Source organism: Alternaria viburni (genome assembly GCF_023758015.1).
Source record: "Alternaria viburni strain BMP 2772 chromosome Unknown scaffold_3, whole genome shotgun sequence".
NCBI lineage: Eukaryota > Fungi > Ascomycota > Dothideomycetes > Pleosporales > Pleosporaceae > Alternaria > Alternaria viburni.
The window spans coordinates 522,587-544,000 of NW_026055772.1; the positions used below are offsets into that span (position 1 = coordinate 522,587).

The 21,414-nt window shown below is 52.5% G+C and overlaps 8 protein-coding genes across 8 annotated transcripts; 3 read left to right on the top strand and 5 right to left on the bottom strand.

Annotated features, from left to right (window-relative positions):
- Positions 1 to 493: 493 nt before the first annotated feature.
- J4E79_001815 (uncharacterized protein) lies at positions 494 to 2,279 on the top strand (the record flags this gene model as incomplete). The annotated part of the gene is made up of 2 exons (XM_049350720.1): positions 494 to 859; positions 1,044 to 2,279. The coding sequence occupies 2 exons, from the start codon at positions 494 to 496 to the stop codon at positions 2,277 to 2,279; spliced, it is 1,602 nt and encodes a 533-aa protein (XP_049214559.1).
- A 362-nt stretch (positions 2,280 to 2,641) lies between these two features.
- J4E79_001816 (uncharacterized protein) lies at positions 2,642 to 3,618 on the bottom strand (the record flags this gene model as incomplete). The annotated part of the gene is made up of 3 exons (XM_049350721.1): positions 2,642 to 2,998; positions 3,194 to 3,337; positions 3,571 to 3,618. The coding sequence occupies 3 exons, from the start codon at positions 3,616 to 3,618 to the stop codon at positions 2,642 to 2,644; spliced, it is 549 nt and encodes a 182-aa protein (XP_049214560.1).
- A 329-nt stretch (positions 3,619 to 3,947) lies between these two features.
- Positions 3,948 to 5,689, bottom strand: J4E79_001817 (uncharacterized protein; the record flags this gene model as incomplete). Its single annotated transcript, XM_049350722.1, has 3 exons — positions 3,948 to 4,980; positions 5,039 to 5,523; positions 5,573 to 5,689. 3 exons carry the CDS (start codon positions 5,687 to 5,689, stop codon positions 3,948 to 3,950), a joined length of 1,635 nt encoding a protein of 544 aa, XP_049214561.1.
- A 1,048-nt stretch (positions 5,690 to 6,737) lies between these two features.
- J4E79_001818 (uncharacterized protein) lies at positions 6,738 to 7,308 on the bottom strand (the record flags this gene model as incomplete). The annotated part of the gene is made up of 3 exons (XM_049350723.1): positions 6,738 to 6,883; positions 6,951 to 7,035; positions 7,102 to 7,308. 3 exons carry the CDS (start codon positions 7,306 to 7,308, stop codon positions 6,738 to 6,740), a joined length of 438 nt encoding a protein of 145 aa, XP_049214562.1.
- A 1-nt stretch (position 7,309) lies between these two features.
- On the top strand, positions 7,310 to 7,578 carry J4E79_001819 (uncharacterized protein; the record flags this gene model as incomplete). Its single annotated transcript, XM_049350724.1, has 2 exons — positions 7,310 to 7,384; positions 7,426 to 7,578. The coding sequence occupies 2 exons, from the start codon at positions 7,310 to 7,312 to the stop codon at positions 7,576 to 7,578; spliced, it is 228 nt and encodes a 75-aa protein (XP_049214563.1).
- Positions 7,579 to 9,992: 2,414 nt separating this feature from the next.
- Positions 9,993 to 10,516, top strand: J4E79_001820 (uncharacterized protein; the record flags this gene model as incomplete). Its single annotated transcript, XM_049350725.1, has 2 exons — positions 9,993 to 10,398; positions 10,467 to 10,516. 2 exons carry the CDS (start codon positions 9,993 to 9,995, stop codon positions 10,514 to 10,516), a joined length of 456 nt encoding a protein of 151 aa, XP_049214564.1.
- Positions 10,517 to 13,379: 2,863 nt separating this feature from the next.
- On the bottom strand, positions 13,380 to 15,707 carry J4E79_001821 (uncharacterized protein; the record flags this gene model as incomplete). Its single annotated transcript, XM_049350726.1, has 5 exons — positions 13,380 to 13,411; positions 13,469 to 14,355; positions 14,402 to 14,942; positions 14,991 to 15,295; positions 15,670 to 15,707. 5 exons carry the CDS (start codon positions 15,705 to 15,707, stop codon positions 13,380 to 13,382), a joined length of 1,803 nt encoding a protein of 600 aa, XP_049214565.1.
- Positions 15,708 to 18,934: 3,227 nt separating this feature from the next.
- On the bottom strand, positions 18,935 to 21,064 carry J4E79_001822 (uncharacterized protein; the record flags this gene model as incomplete). The annotated part of the gene is made up of 6 exons (XM_049350727.1): positions 18,935 to 19,452; positions 19,499 to 19,688; positions 19,737 to 20,624; positions 20,678 to 20,821; positions 20,874 to 20,946; positions 20,997 to 21,064. 6 exons carry the CDS (start codon positions 21,062 to 21,064, stop codon positions 18,935 to 18,937), a joined length of 1,881 nt encoding a protein of 626 aa, XP_049214566.1.
- Between the last annotated feature and the right edge of the window lie 350 nt (positions 21,065 to 21,414).

Below are 21,414 nucleotides of genomic sequence, written 5' to 3' on the forward strand. Positions count from 1 at the left end.
TTCTGTCTCACGCGGGCCGCATAGTGCGCTCCTGACTATTGCCTCTCACGTGAGCACGCATTGCCCAGGTGTGGCTGGCACAGCTGCTCTGGCATATCGATAACTACCTCAGTACATGGCAGACCAACGTTGGCTCCCAGTAACCCATATGTGAAGCCACGCTCCACGAATACAGCCATCGTCTGCATCCCAGAGCACTCGGGTGTCCTGATACCAACCGTGTATCATTCATCTGATACTCATGGCGCGTGCGCTAGCTCACCCCAGCCTCACTCGCGCGGGCGCGGATAGGTCATGCGTCATCCACCTAGCGCGCCCGGGCCATGCACCGAGGTCCTGATAAGAAGCTCCATCGCCAGAGCTACCCCAGCTGCATCCCCATCTCTCCTCCACAACACTCTCCTCCCTCTCATCACCCCTTCCTTCATCTATCACGCTTCTTGCACCCCTTTACCCTTGTGTTTCTAGTTCTCGCTGTGCGAGCTCCGCCATCATGAAGTACAGCCTGGTCTTCGCGCTACCGGCTTTGGCCGCCGCGTCGCCTACCTTCAACGTAGAGACCATTCACAAGAACGCCGCCCCAGTGCTGTCGTCGACCTCTGCCAAGGAGGTGCCCAACAGCTACATGGTTGTCTTCAAGAAGCACGTCAAGGATGCCTCGAAGCACCACGACTGGGTCCAGAGCGTCCACACCAAGAACAACGAGGAGCGCATGGAGCTGCGAAAGCGCTCCTCGCAGTTCCCCGTTACCACTGAGGTCTTCGATGGTCTCAAGCACGTTTACGAGATGGCCGGCATGAAGGGCTACTCTGGCCACTTTGACGACGAGACCATCGAGGCCATCAGGAACCACCCCGATGTAAGTTCTATCCCCAGCTGTTACCAGCTTGCATCATCCCAGATGGCGTCAGCGCGTTGGTGGCCTAGAGTGAGCGCTGCCTAGGCGGCCTTATCTCCGCAGGCAGCTCCGGCTCCGCATCAGCACACGTGACGCCATCTAGGTACCTGTACCTGCATAAGACTTGGCGCTAACACCTTGATAGGTCGACTACATCGAGCGCGACTCAGAGGTCCACACTCTCGGCCACGACGAACCTGAAGTTGAGAAGAACTCCCCCTGGGGCCTCGCCCGTATCTCGCACCGCGACTCCCTGAGCTTCGGCACATGGAACAAGTACCTATACGCCGCCGACGGTGGTGAGGGCGTTGACGTTTACGTCATCGACACCGGCACAAACACCAAGCACGTTGACTTTGAGGGTCGTGCTAAGTGGGGCAAGACCATCCCCAACGGCGATGCCGACGAGGATGGCAACGGCCACGGCACCCACTGCTCCGGCACTGTCGCCGGTAAGAAGTACGGTGTCGCTAAGAAGGCGCACGTATACGCCGTCAAGGTCCTCCGCTCCAACGGCTCCGGCACCATGTCCGACGTCGTCAAGGGTGTTGAGTACGCTGCTAAGTCTCACTCTGAGACCGTCAAGGCCGCTAAGGACGGCAAGAAGAAGGGCTTCAAGGGAAGCGCCGCCAACATGAGCTTGGGAGGTGGCAAGTCCACCACCCTCGACCTCGCTGTCAACGCTGCCGTTGACGCTGGTATCCACTTTGCTGTCGCTGCCGGTAACGACAACGCCGACTCCTGCAACTACTCCCCAGCTGCTGCTGAGAAGGCCGTCACCGTCGGTGCCTCCACTCTCCTCGATGAGCGTGCCTACTTCTCCAACTACGGAAAGTGCAACGACATCTTCGCCCCTGGTCTCAACATCCTCTCCACCTGGATCGGCTCTGAGCACGCCACCAACACCATCTCTGGAACCTCAATGGCCTCTCCCCACATTGCTGGTCTCCTCGCCTACATGCTGTCTCTTCAGCCTAGCAAGGACTCTGCCTACGCTGTCGCCGGCATCACCCCCAAGAAGCTCAAGGAGAACCTCATCTCTGTCGCCACCGTCGGTGCTCTCTCTGATGTCCCAAGCAACACCAAGAACGTCCTCGCCTGGAACGGTGGTGGCTCTTCCAACTACACCGAGATTGTTGAGAAGGGTGGCTACTCTGTCAAGAAGGCTGCCGAGAAGGAGGAGGAGTCCGAGTTCACCATCACCATCCCTTCTCTCTCCGAGATCGAGGGTGACTTTGAGAGCGCTAAGGAGTCTGCCAGCCGCACCGCTCACCGCGCCGGAGGCAAGCTCCAGCACCTTGAGCAAGAGATCGAGGACTTCATTGCCGAGGAGATGGAGTCTATGTTCGAGAAGGTTAAGGAGCGCGTCGCTAGCCAGTAAATGTGACATGATATGATCGTTAATATGACCCAAGAGGGTCTACTGATATATGGAATGGCATGGGTTCGGTATCGGCGTCTGGATTTCTTACATGGAGCATGTGTCTCCCATCTCATTGGGCACAAGTTGATGTACTGTACGTTACTCTTGATATGGAACGCAATGTGAGGTAGATTAGATATCTGGAATGGATCTATCTTTCCTCCACCAACCGTCGCTTCTGTCTCGTGTAAATGTCTGCCTACTTGCACCGTTGCTGCAGGTCATGTGCTTGTGAAGGAGAGTCTTGGTGTTCTTACTACAACCTAACGTCCATCATTGGCGCTTCACGCTTTCCCTTCACGACACCGACAGTTCATGTCTCAATAACGACGGCGACGGCGATCCGACAACAGTCCAGTCACTGGCTGCAAGCCCGCCTTCTCTTCAGCCACGCGTCTCAGAACACCAAACATGAAGCCAGTGTGTTTACTCAGCAAAGCCGCAATCTCGGGCTTGTTGAGCAGCTCGATGTGGGCCACGATGGTCTCGCGAATCACTTCTCGCAATCCAACATCGGTATCCGGTGTTGTGTTGAGGGCGTGTTCTGCAGCTTCAGCGAAGACCTCATCGTCCCACAATGGCGCGCAGATAGAGGTGAATTTGATGCGGGCCAGATCCTTGAGACCCTTAACGTCGTACTTGTCGCCCATTTCGTACATCTTGGCGTGAAGGAGGAGCTGTGACGCGCCTGCTGTGGGTATTGTGGAAGAAGTCCAGTCCGGGCAGCATTCAAGGCATACGAAGTCGACACAGCAACAGCCACATAACCTTACGCCGCAAATATGATGATGGCAGACCATATGGCTGGAACCCCGACAATCTGGTTGGCATGTGTGTGGAAAGCTGTAATGGTACCGAGATGATTTGGGCACTTTCACGGCAGGCAAGTCGACTGCAGCAGGTGTCCTATCGGTTCTCTCGGAATCGTATTCGCCTTGGTAAAGATACTTGACAAGCCGCTTAACAATGTCTGGATGGTCCTCGGAGAGATCGGCTTTGGCACTTGTTGCTTGCTGCTAGGTGCGTCAACAATTGCGCGGTATAATCACACGAGTAATATATAGCTTACCTGATTAGCAGCGAACCTTTCCGCACCCTTGAGAAACTCCGATCGAGTGCAGACCACAGCCTTGTGGACGTTGTACGTATCGCTGCCGCAGGTAATGGTGAAGTCGGAGTATGCGCCCGAGTCTAGCAAGCTGTCGTAGAGTTAGTCAATTTCTGGATAGGCTTTAGCTGATCTGAGTACATGCCCTTTGAAAGTGTTGACAAGCTCTTCGCGAGCGTGCTCAGCCATGTTGTCGTTGATGAAGACCTGAGATTCCGTGGACTGTGATTAGTGTCACTTTGTGGGATAGGTTGCGTAAGGAGGGTATTATAGATGATGGCGAGGCACGGACGTCGGACTCTGAATGGATCGGAGGTGAAGGTAAAGGTGAAGGTGAAGGTGAGCATGGAAATGAAGAGAGTCTACCCCGAAACGACAATTCCAGAATGTGGAAGCAAAGGATGAATCCGCTGCTGCTAGTGTATATCTTCAGGATGTAGTGCCAGTTGCCAGCTAGGTTGCATTTTGCAACTTGTAGCAAAGATTCTCTCTCACTCCTTGCATCCTTCTCGACCTCCTCATGCTCGCAGCGTAACCCTAACCGGCAACCCGTCTACCGGATGAGCACCACCACCACCCATCTCAGCCTGATACGCTCGATTCCCATCAACAGTCTTGATACCCTTCCTCGGATGCAACTTATCCCACTCCTCATACGCCGGCGTAATATCGAACATCCTCACCGTCATAACCAAAGCGATCTTGAGTTCCAACGTTGCAAGCGTCTGCCCGATGCATGCGCGGGGGCCCCACTCAAAAGCTCTCCACGAAGCTTTCTTTGGGTACAATGGGTCTTCAGGATCGACTAGCCAGCGATCAGGAATAAAATCTTCAGGCTGCACAAATACTTCGGGGTTATGATGTAAAGCTAAGGTGAGGGTCCAGATGTTACAGCCGTCTGTTGGGTATTGTTGGCCCTGCTCATCTGATAGGAAGACATCTGGACGGCCATCGCGCATGCTGCCGGCGGGAGGGAAGATACGTAGAACCTCTTTGATGACAGCCAAGGTATAAGGTAGCTGGTTCAGTAGTGAGGGTTCGTCTGCGATAATCCGCGTGATGGTGTCGAGCGAGAAGTCTGACCCGAACACCCTGTCATGTTCTGCACGGACTTTAGATAAGGCCTCTGGGTGACGCGAGAGGAGTATGTAGCTGTACAGTAGTGTGCTACTCGTAGTATCATGACCAGCGTAAAGGAACAACCGAAGTTGAGGTTTCGCGAGCTGCTTGAAGACCGATTCTGATATCTCATCTTTGTCTTCTACATCTTCGAGATACTTGTCCATGGCCAACGCAATGATAGATCTCGATTGTTTGCGGGAAACACCAGATGAGTCTTTGCGGGAGCTGGCCAACTCTTCAAAGCGCTTGTCGATTTCCTCATCGAGGTATCGGTTCATACGGTAATTGTTGTACTTTTGAACAAATGGGCGAGGACTGAGATAGCGACGGAACGGGTTGAATGTTGTGCCGAACGATGTCCAGTAGACTTGTCTTCGGAGACAATCTGCGAGCGCGCTTCCTTGGGTTTGGTAGTATAGACGTGAGCCACTGTGTCCGATGTTCAGTAGTTGCCCCATGTTGCAAGCGTACTGAATGGTGAACTTACAGGGTGACACGTGCAATAATGTCGAATGTTAGCCGAAGGGTATACTCTTCCAAAGGAAAGACTTCATCTTTCTTTGCGCGTTCTTGGAGAAGTTTGCAGAAAGTTGAGACTTCCTCGGCGATCGCAGGTGAAAGTCCTGTGATGTAGCCAGCAGCAAATCCTGGATTAAACAGCGCTCGCCACTTCTTCCACGTGCTTCCCTCCATTGTCAGTAGAGACGGACCACCATTGATGACCTCCAAGGTAGCATTTATGTTGGGCGGCTTGTTGAGGAAAGCAGCTTCTACTTGCGATGCAACATAAGGGTTTGCGACCACCATGAGAGGAGCATTGAAAGGCCATAGGTTGAGATAAAAGACGCCACCGGGGAACGACTCTGCTATCCGCCGTACTACTACATGCATTACAGTGTTGCGAGGCAGGTCCTGAATGGTTTCTTTCAACACGATGAGATGACCGAACAGAGGATGGTGTTTTGGCATAGGCTGGCTATTATTAGAAGTACGTCTGCGGTATATCGGAGAGTCGACTTACTGCACCTGACTTTTGTAGCCTCTTGATGTGTTGCCGATTAGCCATTAAGCTGGCTACGAACATGACCAAGGCTCCGGCGGCAACAGCCACAACGGCTGGCATGCTGACCCGCGTCATGCTTACTCACGTTTCGTGCAATAAAGATTGCCGAGGGCGGCACAAAAGCACGAGTAGATGAGCTCGATTTCGCGAGTGTTGATGTTGAAATGCCACCGAAGTGCAAGGCGCACGAGGAAGTAGCCTTGGGGGGCGGCACGGGTAGGGCGCTAGCCCTATTTGGGCAACATGCATGTCAGCACTATCTATAGCACAAACACCGCAGCCTTGTACTACAATGCCATGCACCCCGACAGCTGAAATGATTTTACCCATGCCGTGTAATAACATGCTACCGAGTCGTCGGTTTCTTGGGGATGTTGTGATTCGTGCTTCATTACCCGACGCCGACCGGTCATAGCCCCCACACGCAACAGCTCCGGGCTGTCACCACCATCCAGCACACGAAGCCGCGACTCCAATGATTAGCGCAAGAGATGAGCAGGCAATTATCTGTTCTGAATGCAATTACTATTTCCAAGTTTTCTCAGCCCCAAGCCTATATGCAGTCGCCTGTGATCCCACATCTTGCAATGTGCTTATTAGGTCTCGACGTCCCGCCTGAAGTTCTGTAGCTATATCGTCCAGTCTTCTCACCGAGATCTCATCCTACCAAAGTATCTCTCCAGTCATGTCGATTGATCCATCGAAACTGCCACCCGCGCAATACGTGCCTGGCAGACAGTACGCCATCGAACATGCTGGTAGAATCGACAAGGCGCCATTCGTGGTATGCACTCCCCGTACTGGCCGATATTTCCAATACTGACGAATACCTCAGATCTCAACTGGACTCCTTTTTGGACTTGCCATTCTTTCTGTATTCGTGCGCTTCGCGATTCGCATCTTTGGAGGCCGAAAAATACGATGGGACGATGGACTCGTCTTGGTGTCGTCGCTGTGCTTAACAGTAGCGTTCGCCTGCGTCCACAAAGCTCTTAATCCTTTCTATCTCGTCGAAGCCATAAACCAAAGGAAGACAATACCATTCCGAGAGGACATCCCTGCGATCTTGGACATCCCCAAGTGGGCGTTCATATTCTCCATCTTCGGATGGAATTCCATTTATCTAGTCAAATTTGCTTTCATGTACTTCTTCCATGGCCTGACCCTTGGACTGTCGGTCAGAGTCGTACGATTTTTCTGGATCACCGCAGGCTTTCTTGTCATTGCTTGGATCTATGCCGTAGTCAACTTCGTCGTCATATGTGCCCACTTTGGTGCAGACGCAGGTCAGTCAATATTTTATCCATTATGAAGACCCGAAATACTGAGTTCATACAGCTAAATGCGGCGATGCCCAGATGCATAAGAGAAGTGTCGCGGGTAATGTCATCGTTGGCGTCCTTGACATCATAGGCGATATTCTCAGTAGGTCATACAGCTAGGAACTTCATTCCCCGGTTCAAAGGCTCATTATTTCTAGTCGTTACCGTTCCCATTGTCGTCGTAAACCAGTCGATGATGTCATTTTCTCGGAAACTATCAATTGTGGCCTTGATGGGTCTCTCGGCAGTAATGGTTGTTTGCGCATTGATACGGGTCGTTGGCTCGTTGACCGAAACAACAGCGGCGGCATTCGGAACTGCACCGGTGTGGGCTGCGTATTGGTTCATGGTCGAATCCTGCGTCGCGCTCATAATGGCGTCCGTCATTGTTATCCGCGGAGTCTTCATCGCCAACCCTGTCGATGACGACCGACGAAAGCAGGATAGTGTATTCCAGCGATTTGGGCACCGTATACTGTCGGTGCTAAGGCTCTCCAGATCCTCAAGAAGCAGCGGGCGGAGTCCCCAGCGAAGCGACGCGCTCCAGGGCAAGCACGAGGATCCAAGCGCGCCGAGGATCGCCACTCAGAGACCGCTAGGAGGAACATTGAATACCGTCAGAACATTCATCTGGGGTGGTAAGAGGCAAAGTCCACCTGCATCGCAAGATGATCCGCTGGTGTCAGTAAACACAACCTCTGATCTTGGGGATATGGACTACCACAACATCCGGAAGGCAGAGGTGGCGAGAAATAAGCCAGAGATGGCCTTTGTTTGATGAGCGATGGTGGTTGGGAGCGGAAGGCACGTCTGTCGCGCATCAATAAAGTTGTCAGACTGTATTTAGGTACTCACCACCAGTCGCCTTTTGAGTTGTTCGAGATGTAATCAATGATTATGTGTTGAGACCTTCGCCATGGCGTTCATGGTGACTTCGCCCTTAAAGGGCCGATTTGAGGATTAGCGTTGGCGCGACAGCGTCATCCCACTACTACCTTCCTCCAGTGCCTCAAAGTCGCGTTCGACTGCACATGTGCGTCGGGAGGTCACCAGTGTTCACAGCAATATAGACACACTGCTATGCGTGCACGTTCAATGAATAACCCGGTAAGGCTGTATGTCATCTGCACATGTGGTGGCGGAGTGCCACAGCCCACTGCCCGTCAACCAACATCTGTGCTGCACGCGATGCGCAGCTCGCCACTCCTATGACCTTGGAAGAACCATCACCACCACCACCACTACCGCCGTCGCTGCGGTGGAGAGAACCTGACACAAAAGCGCAAGCAATATCCTGTCCCTAAGGATCGTAATCTGCCGATGCACAAGACTTGCGTAGACCGTTATCTGACCGAAAACGATGTGCAATGGACCCCAGTGCGATCAACGAGGCGGTGCTGCAGTCAGCAGAAGGACGTCTAAGCACTACGCCCGGTCTGCCTACAGATGGTGTGCATGAAGAACGCGCGGTCTTACATTATCTATGACTTTATCAAGGTCCTGGTTCCCAGTGCTATTGATAGTCTTACACCTATATCGGATGCACCGCATAGGCTTTTTCGCGAAAAGCGAGTACTCATCTTTCCGCTTCTGCAATGATATCAAAACCCTCACACATCGGGTCCACGCTCCGCATAGGAATCTCACGCTTTTGGACGACCTGCTGCGAAAGTCATCGGCAAGCAGCTAGAGACATTCGTCAACGATGGCACCGCTGTGGAGTGTGGCTACTTTTCCCAGTTGGAATGGCCACGCTGTTGTTGTGTCTGGCATGGTTGTCATATCTCACTTCCAAGGCTCCCGTTGAACTAGAAGCTTGTTTGCCCGATGGTGCATTCACATTGGATCCATCATATTTTCGATATCTGAGCGGCTCGGGCTTTTTTCAAATCACTTTGGGATGGGGTCATATGACTTTCACACAAGTCAAGGCTATAGACATCAGCTGGGATATCGTGAGTGCCGCTATCCCCTTGGCCGGGCAGCTAAGTGTGTGTTCGAAAAACGTGAGAGCTAACTATCCTCAAGCTAGTAGGACGAGGTGGTCAGGCGCTAATCGCATATATATCGTGGCGCGTCTTTGCCAAATACGTGACGACATCCATGGAACTTACACCAGTCACGTTCGGAACATATCGGACAATCTTCCTACCGAGCGGCGGCCTTTTCCTTGCTATCATCTATACGATTCGAGATTTTGTGACACGTCACGGTCTGCATTCCAGGATCGCCATGGTCTTCATGGTGTATACCATGATATTGACATTCATGTATCCGACCCTCGCCAGTGCAATGACTGGTTACAGCGCGAACGTTGAAGCATTTGTTAACACGACTGAAGGCGATTACATTCGCTTCAGCTCCTTCGCCTTCGCCTACTTCGTTATCCATGACGGTTGGCGCGTGCAGCTGGGTGGCGACCATGGTGTCACATCAAGCACTGACCGGAACATAGGTAATGAAATCATGGTAATGAGCAGCTTTCGGAATCTGACTGGGCTCGAGCAGATTTCCCTGGTAATCAGCCAGTGATTTCTTCACCTGAGTCAATTAGCTCGAACTTTAACTTCTGCTACGGAGCTACCGGGGTTGACAGCAGTACTCCTGGAGTCTGCGATTTGATGTACAATGTGTCTAGGTGTAAGCTAAGCTACCTAAAGGAGTACGAATGTTGCTGATATACGGGAAGATATTGCAGACTACGGTCTGAACGGCGAAAATCTTACGAACTCGACTTTCGCGGGCATCAATTTACCATCTCCTGTCCTGAACATCTCAGCTCCCTCTCTGCAAGAAGGCGATGGTGTCCATATGACAGAGCAAGCATTCAGTGTAACTTCCAATAAGTCGTCACTGCTATGGGCATATAACAACAGAACGTACCATTATGACTACATGCGTAACAATGGAATGTGTCAAGCTGTATTGGTAAGTCATCTTACGCGAAGCAACCTTCTTCTAACTAACTCATGCAGGACTATAAGTGGGGGTTTTCTTATGTTCAATTGTTCATCATGGTAATCCTTATGATAGTCTGGAATTCAGGGCTCTACATCATGTGGCTCAGAGCCTACATGGTCATGCAAAAACGAGGACGAGAGAAAGAAAACGTTGCAGGAGAATACAAGGCTGTCTTAGAACTTGCATCTACCATGCGAGAACAAACGACTGGACTCGTAAGCGAGGAAGGCGATGAAGTCCTTACGGTTACCGAAGCTAAGCTGCGTCGACGCATCGAGAAAGACTTGCGTGGAGGATCCATCTCCTACGCTGCGCCACTCGTCCTCCAAAACAAGAAAACCCGACAATTGGATATCAGGGTATGGGTTGAGAGCCACAAGCTTTCAATCCTTGCCATGATTGCCTGTATCCTGGCGACGCTATTCAGTGCAATATCCCTGCCACGGAATGGCATCTTCCTTATCCCTTTGCCGTTGGAGTTGATTCTCGCTCTATGCATTGGTACGACTAGGGGTTGTCGCATTGTCCTATTCATTTGGTCATTCCTGATCATCACCATTTCCATCCAGACCGCTCTATACATGACACGCCCACCACGCTCTCCGTATTCTCTGAGTGAGATGGTTGAGTTACTTCTCCCCTTTACGTCACAAGGGGTTGAATGAGGATAGAAACATCCTTGCAAGAGTGAAAACTTGGGATTCTGAAAACGAATAATTTCCATGTTCGGGCAATGCAATGTCGCATAATGTCGCATCAAGTCTGTCCAGAACGACTACGTAGTGATAGCTACTGAAGGTTCACAGAAACTTCGTATACATTCAGTCTTTTTCTTCTCGCTTTAAGAACACAGCCCTTCGGTAGTAGTTCTTGCGGCCGAGATGTCTGTCACGGTTACAGAAATACGCATCGCAGGCGGACGAGACATGTCAACGAGTTCCAGCAATGTCATCAAATATCTAGCACATTCCAGAAATATCACAGCCCATCACTTCGAGCCAGCGCATCGTTATCCTAAGATTCGCCAACTCACCCATTTTCTCGCAACACCTCATACTCCGGTCACATTATCCCATGCATTCATCATGCCGCCCACATATAAAAGCACAGAGCTACCCTGCACCTTTACCACATCAACAAAGCCAGCTCATTCTCCACTACATCTCTTAGCTACTTTCCACGATACAAAACACCAAAGCACTACCACCCAGTAAATCCACCCCAGCTCAAATCCCCATCAAAACCAACCATGTACCCCCGCTTCACCCCCGAAGAATGGGCACAACAAAATCCCTACGCGTACAGGCGCGGCATCTCACCACCACGCAATCGCCACGAAGAGCCACGTCGCGGACACCACCCCGGCGACTACCGCAGTGTGAGCCCTCCTTACTCAACGGAGCTACGGAGGAGACCGCGCGTTAACTCCAACCGCGGACCGCGTATGCATGCTAGCTTGGGTGATCCGTATTCGTTCGGCCAACCCGGATGGGGTGTGAACATGCCTGGAGGGTATTGGTTTGGTGAGGATAATGAGTGGTAGGGGTGATGAAATGAGGAAATTGAGGAAGGCGCTGAGATGAGGGTTATGGAAGATGATGATGGACTTTTTATATCGGTGGTCTGGTATTTGGAGAGTTTGGGGTGGGAATGAAGTTATATCTTGCCCGTAGCCAATATCGTGCACCATATGACCTTTCTTCTTCCATTTCCACTTCTCCAACGCGTCTAACACCCCTCTTCAAACTCCCGCCTCGCAGCTGCATACCACTCATCCTTCATCACCCACAGCGGACTCGGCACACGATACCATCTAGAAATCGTGACTCTGAAATTGTCCAATAGCGCCCCTTTGAAAGTCTTCTCAGCATCCTGAGTCGTTTTTATCGCTGGTATCATACATGTAGCAATTGCCCACTCGGCAATATGTATCTTTCTCCACAATCCGTAGGGATAGTGATGTTGAGGATGACTTGAACCCCCTGTCATTGCCTGGAGCAACCCTGCCTCAACAGCCGAAGAGCCACGCAAGAAGAAGCGTAGGCTAGCGTGAAGCAGCGCGTATCTGGTGCCTACCATAAGAGGTTTTTCGTGTCCGAACTTGTTTATACGCCTAGTGTCGTAGCGGAGCACGACTTTCGCAGTTGGGTTGGCGCGACAGAATGAGTGTATGATGGGGTATTCGCCGCCCGTGAGCAGCTGCCCGATATCGTACCAACAATCCCTAGTGATCGAAGCGTGTTCCAACGGCCTGGGCGTCACTGTGTCCGCGATGACCGTAATCTGTCGGATTCTCGCATGTGCACTGGCAGGAATGGCCTCTAAAAACCTCGCGCATATTGCTTGTGCCGGTGTTGTCGTTCCTGGCTCTTTCATGAAAACCAATTCGTTATACCGCAGGCTCAAACCCCGCGTTTCTTGACACAGTAGGCGGCAGACATATCGAAGCTGGTTGAACTCGGCTTTTGGAATTTGAGGGGTCTCTAGAGTGTACCGCGTGTGATACTCCCCTTGTGCGTAAAGTTTGGGAACTTGAATAGAGCCACCGTCAGTGTTGATGCTGACGACAGTAGCCAGTACCGGCACGGAGTTGGTGATAGCGTAAGAGTATATCATCAGTCGCAGTTCGGCCGGAAGTTCCAGGAACTGGCTATGGGTATTTTGCGTTGTCATTATCAGCTATACGAATATTTTGTTAGTGCTGGGTGGGTGATCATAGGGGGGCGGGGAGGTACTCACATCACTCGCGACGAAGGTGTCGACCTCGGCGGCGGCGATGTCGGCGTCTGGGTTGGTCTGCAGGTCGGAGTAGGATTGGAATTTGCGTACGTATGTGAGACGATGGAGGATGAAAGAAAAGCAGCGGAACTATTTGCCCTCGCTTGCACAGCATAATCTGGTTACCATCCTATGGTCGTACGGGGACGGATTCGTAGAAGCGAGAGCCACTGACAATCTTCGAATTTCAAACAGCACTCCATTACGACGCCAGAGCAACAGCAACACTGAAATTTGAACGTCTAATTCGATATCTTCTCTGAACCTGCGTCGAGTATCTGGAAATGTCGAAGATAAAAGAAGATAAAATGCTAAGCCTAGCCCGCTGAACCGCTGATTACCACAGATTTATCAACGCCATGCAAAACAATGCCATACCTCTCTCCAAGCGCCAGTGGAACCGACCATGCAACGTAAAAACAGCGTGAAACTTCATCGTCTTTGCTAGCCCACCCTGTTTAAGGGAAAACTGAACACTCTAGAGCCTACATTAAGATAAAACCTTGCGAAGCTAGTGGCCTAACGACAACGTAGGCTCCTAGGTGTTCAGTTTTTCCCTTGTATAAGGTGAGCCCATTACACTTCGTGCGCAGACCTCCTGACAGCGATCCTTAATACCGCCATACACGTGTTCTCAGTCCAAGAGTATTTGTGGTACTCGTAAACGTGAGTAGAGGCCGTTGTGATCGAGGTTTAGGAGGCTTCTAGACTAGGTCTACGTTGAATTTCCATGTGCCTGTTGATGTTAGCAGTAGTTCAATGAGGAGTGCATGGAGTCGTGTGGACTACATACCGAGCTTCAGGTTCTCCGCTGTGTCGTTGAGGACGATGATCCTCCGCTTGGTGCAGTATGAAGTCTTGTCAAGGATATCGACCTTGAGGTCTTTTAACTGATCGATAGGCTTCTCGAACATCTCGCTGAGGTTCTCGACGGCCATTTCCAGATCCTTCTGGTTGTCCTCGAAGATCTCCGTTAGGTTGTTGCGGGCGAGGTAGTAGGCAAAGGCGTAGGTCCACTTAAGCACCTGTCGGCATTGTTGAAGCGCATGTGAAGCCTGGTCAAGGAACTGCACCTCAATCCACGACATGCCTGATGAGTTTTGTAGCTGTTGCATCTTCTTCTCCGTCTTAAGGTAAAGGTCCTTGTCGAGCTTCGCCGATTGTTCGTGGTTCGCAAAGCGATTGTAGTAATGGAGGTATCGTTCGAGCGACTGCCGGGACTTAGCCTGCGCATCGCGCGCTTCAGATCCGCTCTTCTCTTCGAAGCGATTGCAGTTGTACCAGCTCGTGCCGTGCTCCGACCACTTGCCCATGCACATCCAGCAGAACTCATTGCGACACTTCCTGCACGTCATGTGGTTGCACCCTCCGTTCTTCTCGATTGTGGAGTTACAGTTCGGGCATTCCTTCGTATTGGCTGATATCCAGTTGGCGGTCTCTGAGTCGTCCTCGCATTTCTTGACCCACTTCTTCACCAGCGCGCAAGGTGCAGGTTGGTGGTTGTTCAATGTACATCCAAAGCAGAAGTCGTGTCCGCATTCGCAGTGTACTGTCGGTACGATCTTGGTGAGGTCCTTGCTCTTTACAGGGCATTCCACGGCGTACTTGCAGTCGGGCGCAGGGCACCATTTGAGGTTCTCTTTATCGTCGACGTAGGTTCGCGTGAGGAGGGTGTGGTATCTACGACTGTTAGCAAGCTGAGGAAAGTAGAGCGATCATCACGTACCTGTCTTGGAGATCTGCCGTAACGAGAAGGTCTAGCGATTTTGAGTCGACTATGCGAGTGCAGCCTTCTCCGGGACAGCGTATGCGGGCAGCCTCTCCCTCGTCCTGGATCTTAGTGCCGAGATACTGCCTGTAGCAATCCAAGCAAAACCGGTGTCCGCACTTCATGGCGAAGCTCCGCAGATTCGCGTCGTCGTCGCAACAGATGTCGCAGACGAAGCCTGGTATCGTCTCTATTTTCGGCGGATTGGTGGTAGAGTCCTGGCCCAGACCCGCTAGCTCTAGGACCTCGTCTGTCTTCTCCATGTATTGGTCGATCAGGCGCTCCTTGTTCCATCGCAGGTGCCGCAGGAGGATGGCGGCGGCTTCGGGGGGCTGGCCGAGGATGCTCGAGACTTCATCAACCTGCTTATCTTGCTGTGCTTGGATCTGGGCGGGGTCGAAGACTTTGAAGTCTACCTCGAAGGCCTGCTTCGTGGGCTTGATGTCCTTGTCTTGTGATTCAAAGCCGACGTCATCTTGGTCCATGTCAAAGTCCGAGTCTAGGCAGTGTTAGCACGTGTCTTCGGTGGCAGCTGGGGGATGCGCACCCTCTTCCAGGTCCAGGTCGCTGTCCTGGTCGTCAAAGTCATCGCCGCTCATGGAGCTGTTGAAGTCGTCGTCCGAGTCCATCTTGCCGGCGTCGGTTGCGGGCGTGGCTGGTAGAGTAACAACAGAGTGGTTGGTCTTCTTGTGGGGGTATTCCTCGGCGGGGCTGAGGTAGTTGTCTGCCTCGTCGGCCTTCCGCTTGCGAAGGGTGGTGGACGGCGTGATGATGGAGGAGTCCCGCCTGATGACGGAACGCGGGCTTGACAGGCGGCGGCGAAAGGAGCGACGTGCAAAGACGAGATAAGGCCTGAGGCGCGTGTGGTGAGTGGCGGTACAGGTGGTCGGAAACAGCAGCGTATTGGTCAGCAGCGCAGAAGGGAAGGAGTCACAGGAAGTGAGAGATGGCGTCCAGCAGTCGATTGCTGGTCCTCGATGCGGGCACTCATCGGGGTGGCCCTAGCGCCTTCTGGGAGGCAACAGTCCAGGGGCGTCCGGAACCTGACCGCGTTCTCCACATTTCACCGCGCGCTTAGAACACACCTTTTCGCCTGTCACCAGTCTATTATAGTAAAACGCAGTGTACCCTCAAGGCATCCTCGTTGCTTTTTGCAGACACAAATGTCCAATGCGGACAACAGCGGCCAAGACGTGCCTCTATAATGGTGTCGCCTATGCTCTCACATGAAACCGGCCGCCGACATAGACTTTCGTGACTTCATGCTAGCATTGCTTTTCCACATAGGCTCGTGGGCTTGAACGTCTGTTACAATAGTGACCCTAATCTACCAGACGTCTATCGTGCCGTAGCCAGCACTAGTCGTCGTCACTCTCCTCTTCGCTCTCGTCCTCACTCTCCTGCTGCAAGAAGTCGATCAAGCTCTTCGTCTTCTCCCTCACCTTCTCCATATCCGCGTTCTCGGTGCTCTTATCGTCTTCCCACCATTGTATCATGCCATCCTCTTCTATCGAGTCCAACTCGACAAGCTTTGTTGATGCGCTCAGCAGGATCGCGTCGCCGTTCTCCTTGTTGCATAGGTCTGCCTGGAGCAGTAGCATAAAGTCGATCTGATCCGTCTTGCTTTCAGCGTTTTTGTCGAAGATGGAGCGGTCGATGAGCTCCTTGTGCTGTCCAAAGACCTGCGCGACGGCACTCTTGATCGCTTCGCCCGACTTGGTGAGCTGGGTGACGCGCTTGACGAAGGAGGAGACGACTGCGCGTCTGACTTGGTGGTCCGACGCGTTTGTGCTCATGCGGAGGGCTGTGAGTTCCAGTTGGATGTTGGCTGATTCATGACCTTCGACTAGCGAATCGTAGATACTCGCAGACGCGTCGTGATCGAAATTTGCCGCGTGTTGACTGTCGGCCGAGCCCACTGACAGGAAACTGCTCGTTGCAGATCGGTCGTGGCGTTCCATGCCCATCATATCTGCTTCTGAATCCGAGTTGATCGTGGATATTGACTCGTTTGAGAATGCGTACACTGCCTTTGTTAGTGCATATCGGCAGTTGTTGTTGAAAATGTACTCACTTGAGCCCTTGGTGGCCAGACCATCCACCAACTCGTCCTCGTCATCCTCGTCAGAGTCGTGGAATTCGAAGCCGTCGCCTTTCTCGCCAACTATCGCAGGGTCTGCATCGCCACGGACAACCTCCTCTCCTTGTTCCCGTCTCCGCTTTGCTCTTGTAATTCTGTGCTCTCCTCGTATAGTCATACCCTCGCTGATGCTGACTCCATATGAAATCAGAGCACCAGCTTCGATGGTACATCTGCGCCCTATAGAGACCTCATTTGCGAGGATGGCCTTGGTGACCGTACTGCCGTCTGCTATGCTGGCGTAGTCCCAAATATACGCTCCGTCAATCTTGACATTCCGGCCGATCTGGCAATGCCTCCCGATGATGCTGTTGGTGATGACGCTCTTATCGCCTATGCTGGTGCCCCGACCGATGACTGTCTTTGGCCCGATGACACAGTCGCGCGCAAGTATGACGCCCTCCTCTTTGTATGTGTTGCCCTTCTGTAACCGATATGACTGTCCTTGAACGAGGTTGCTGTCCGGACACAGCGGGTATGCCCATCGCGAGACGATATCCTTACTGACCGATTCGTATGCGTGGAGATTCCGTACTCTTGCCGCGTAGTGATCTGAGATGATGTGTGTGTGGAACGTCTTGCCGTTGAGCTCGTAGTCTTTGAGCACGCTGTGTAGGAAGCCCTTGCGAGGCGCTTGGAAATCAAAGTTGTCGCTCCATAACGCAAGCACGTCGGGTGTGCAGATGTCGATGCCGCAGTCGATCAGGTCTTGGCGGACTTCGAGCTCCTGGTGGGTGGAGAGCAGTTCGGGGTCGATGGAGAGGTAGTGCGTCTGGTCTCGGTTCGGCATCTGTTCGAAGTGTAGGCATCTGTCTTTCTGCGGGTCAATCACGAAGACGGGACTTGTGCCTTGGGCTTTCGTCCTGTGAGTCGCGCCTGCCTCGCGTAGCACCATGGTCATGATAGCGTTCTTGTCCTTGGCCCGCCGCGCCCTATGCGCTGCGAGTGCAGACTCGAGGGGCAGATTGCTGACCACATCGCCGTAGACCAAGAGAAAGTCGCCAACCAGCAGGCCTCTGCTGTCCAGATCTCGCATCGCATCACCGATGGAATGCGACGTCGACTGGATCAGCTCCAGTCGCGAGAAGGGTGACGATTTGGAGGACCATCGCGAGGCCTTGATGTAGTCTTCAACCTGTTCCCTGTGTGCGCCGCAGTATACAAAGACCTCCTCCACGCCGGCATTGGCGAGGAACTCGAACGTGTACTCGATGAGCGGGGTATTCGCGAGGGGCAGAAGACACTAGCAGGTGTCAGCGGGCGGCTGGCAATATTTGGGGGATGCGTACTCTTGGGTGCTCGAGTGTGAAGGGACTGAAGCGTGTCTCGAAAGGATCCGCGAGTATCTACCAGGTTAGCATAATTCGCGACCAGTTGGGTTGCGCAACCTACCACAGCCTGCAGCGGCTCATCGCGCTCCTCCTCGCCGGACTTGCCCTTGTCTTGGCCTTTCTTGCCTTTCGGTGGCATCTTCACTTTTGGGTAGTGTGTTGCGCAAAAGCTCGAGGGGCGCTTAGAATTCTAGATTCGTGGTGCACGTGGAGGGGTTTGGCCTACGACTTCCAAAAAGCTCCCACTAACTGACCACCACCGCTGAGTCACAAGCCCCCGACCAGGGACCACCACGCCTACCAGATCTTCGGGTCTCTGTCACGTCTCAGATCCTTTAGCGGGGTGGCTCTGCGGGTAAGCCGCTGCGCATGATTCTCGAACATGCTCGTGCGCGGCCTTCTGGGCTGGCTATCAAGGTCTGGACCACCAGGGCAGACATGTGCTCGGAAATGCTTATTGCGACGACACTTGCACCTGGAGGGAATGACCAAGATTGGCATGCAAAGCGAGACCTGTAGCTCTACACGAACAGCTTTAGAGTCAGTAGCTGCTGTCAGAGATTTCTGATATCCAGAGACATGAGTAATCATCAGTTTTTTCAAGACAGCCCACAATGAGGGAAGTGCGAAAATTAAGTAGTATAGATATCCTTGACGTTGGCTACTTTGACCTCCCTATATTCGAGAGAAGAATATAATTGTTTATCTAGCAAGTAGGGTATTTTTCTAGCAACCGTCCAACCCAGACCTGATACAATGGATAGATGACCTTGAACGCCTCAGACTTGCAGGTCCTAAAATACCCTGACAGACAGCTCCCTGAGCTATCCTATTCTTGCACCTTTTTCTCCTGTAGATACAAGAGCCGATCACGACTATCGGCCCTGAAAATGGCTGGATTGCCTTTGTCCAGCAGTACAACATATGCTCAACACCTGTCATCCTGTAAGACGTGGCTGCATCACATTCGTTGTGAGGCTTGATTGGCGAGACCGCCTGAACGTATAGTTGCACCTGCTATCAACGTGGGCGTGGTTGCATGGACCCCATCTGCTGTGGCATTTGGGGAGGGTACATTTGTTGACGCTTTGCTGGATTGTTCATATCATCGCCTCCAGATATTTCCGAGACTTGACGGCGGTGACCCGGCGCTAGTTGTGATTGTTGCTGCTGTTGCATTTGCATGTGTGGTGAGGTACTGTATCCCATGTTCCCATGCATGGGGTTCACTCCATATGGACCTGGGTGTTGGACTGGCTGGCCTCGCATTGCCTGCGCAAAATCGTCCGGGACTGTGCTGCCTACAGGGGAGACGCCCGGCATTTGGTTGGGTGAGTTCCAGTTGCTGACCGTCTGTGGAGATTTGGCTGGAGAATCTTCCTCTTTGAGCACCAATTGGCGTGCTATTTGCACAGGTTGGGGAGCCACCATAGTCCCGTCAGCCTGAGCGACTGGCTTTTTGAGATGAACAAGGTGCTTCTCTAGCATGTGTAGAAGACCTTCCTTGGTGAACGGCTTGGGGAGAACGTCGTTCATACCTGAAGATATTAGTACAGAGACTGAAAATGAATGAATATCTCTTACCATGCTGGAAGTACATGGAGATGTCGTCGCTCCGGATATTGGAAGTCATAGCAACAATCGGTGTCGTGTCAAACTGTCGAATCAAGTGGCATGCTGATACACCGTCCAGGTTTGGCATAATGATATCCATCAAGACAAGATCATACTTTGAGCCAGCGTTCATCTTGTTGACAGCCTCCAAACCATCGAGCTGGGTTCAATTAGCATGGCGTACAAATGACGAGAGTAGATGACTTACAGCACTGTCGATGGAGCAGTGAAAAGCGTACAAGAATTTGCTTCCAATTCGACGGCAGGTGGGGTCGTCCTCAACGAGTAAAATCTGAGGCGGTCGAATCCATCCTGGGTCTGGAATAGCATTTTTCCTCTTTGGCTCTGGCATTCTGGGTTCGCTGGATTCTACTGCTTTGGGCGGGGCAGCATAGGGAATGTTGTTGATGTGCTCGCTGTACATGGGGTCGATACCTTGGTTGGAACCGACAGGGTAAACGAGGTTATCGAGGTTTTCCAGACGCATTGAGCCGGTAGAAGTTGCTGATGGCGGTCCGCGGCTCGTCGGTCGCAGTGTTGCTCGAGCGATATCTGGTGGTGGGGTTGTCAAAGTGCCGTTCATCCGCATGGTGATCTCGTTCATCTGCTCCAGGTTTCGGGGGTTCAGCATAGCATCTGCGTTTGTTTCGCTTAGAAGTTTAGAAGCGTGCTGCAATGGAGAAGCGGGGTTATCGTCATCGTTGGCTGCGGCGGGCTCCATGCTGCCGTTCTGCGAGTCGGTGCCGTTGGGAAAAACGAGCTTGCTGTTCCTTCTTTGCGTCGCATCAACCCCGTGTAGGAAAGTCATGATCTGCTGCATAACATGCTCGTGGTTGACAACCGTCTTTTGTAGCCCGATAACCTCTTGCAAAAGCATTGAATGGTGGATGCTCAGTTCACTATAGCGACTCTCGAGCGCATGCAGTTGAGCCTGCGTGGCCATCAATTGTCCGCTAACCATGTCCATCTGTTGCGAGGGCGCAAACTCTTCCGCGGCAGCTTGGTTCGGTTTTCGCGGCGCGGGGGCCTTTCGACGAATATTGTCGAGCGCGTCTTTGTTGTTCATCTTGAAGTCGGGGTGCTTGAATTCCCAGGCCTATGGGGCTGTTAGCCACGATACCCGCAGACGCATCTAGGAATACCACATACTCCAGGTCCATAAGGTGATTGTCCATTTTCTTCGTTGTTGTGACGGACTTTGTGGAAATCGTACTTGTTCAGCTGGCGGACAAAACTGGCGAAATTGCTGTGTTTGAAGTGCTTGGGAAGGATGTGCTTTGTGAACTTCTCGTTCTGTTCCTGGGTCAGCAAGCCTGCCACGATATTGAAGGCCCGAGGCGCATACTTCCAGGACGACAAAACTGTCGCCGTCATTTCCCCATCGTACTACACTCTCGTCGCTCCCGTTCTCCAGCATCCTAGATGACGTTCAGCGCGAAGCACAGCGCGCATGGGCGCGTCAACCTACTTGTACAGCTTGCGCACAAAGTCGCTGGAGTTGTTGGACCCTCCCCCACCGGCTTGGCTGGGATCCATGATGGTGAATTGGGCTGCGTTGTGGGCGTAGATGCCGCTGGTGGTGATCCGTGTTGATGCGCGACGGCACCCAGATAGTCGAATGGATGCCTAAGGGTCTGCTGAAATCCAGTCACAGTCTTCACCACTGGGGCGACCGCGATGGAGCTACTGGGGACGGTGCGCAAGGTTCCGGTCGCGCGTTGGAGTGGTTTAAACTTTTGCTTGGCCGGGGGCGGATCGGTGGTGGATGGGCGATGACGAAATTTCCCAAAAAGGGCGCGCCGTGTTGCAGGCGGACGGAGGGCGATGGACGAGATCTGGAACCTTCAAGTGTAAGAAACAGGGAGACATGGGCACCTCTGCGCGGG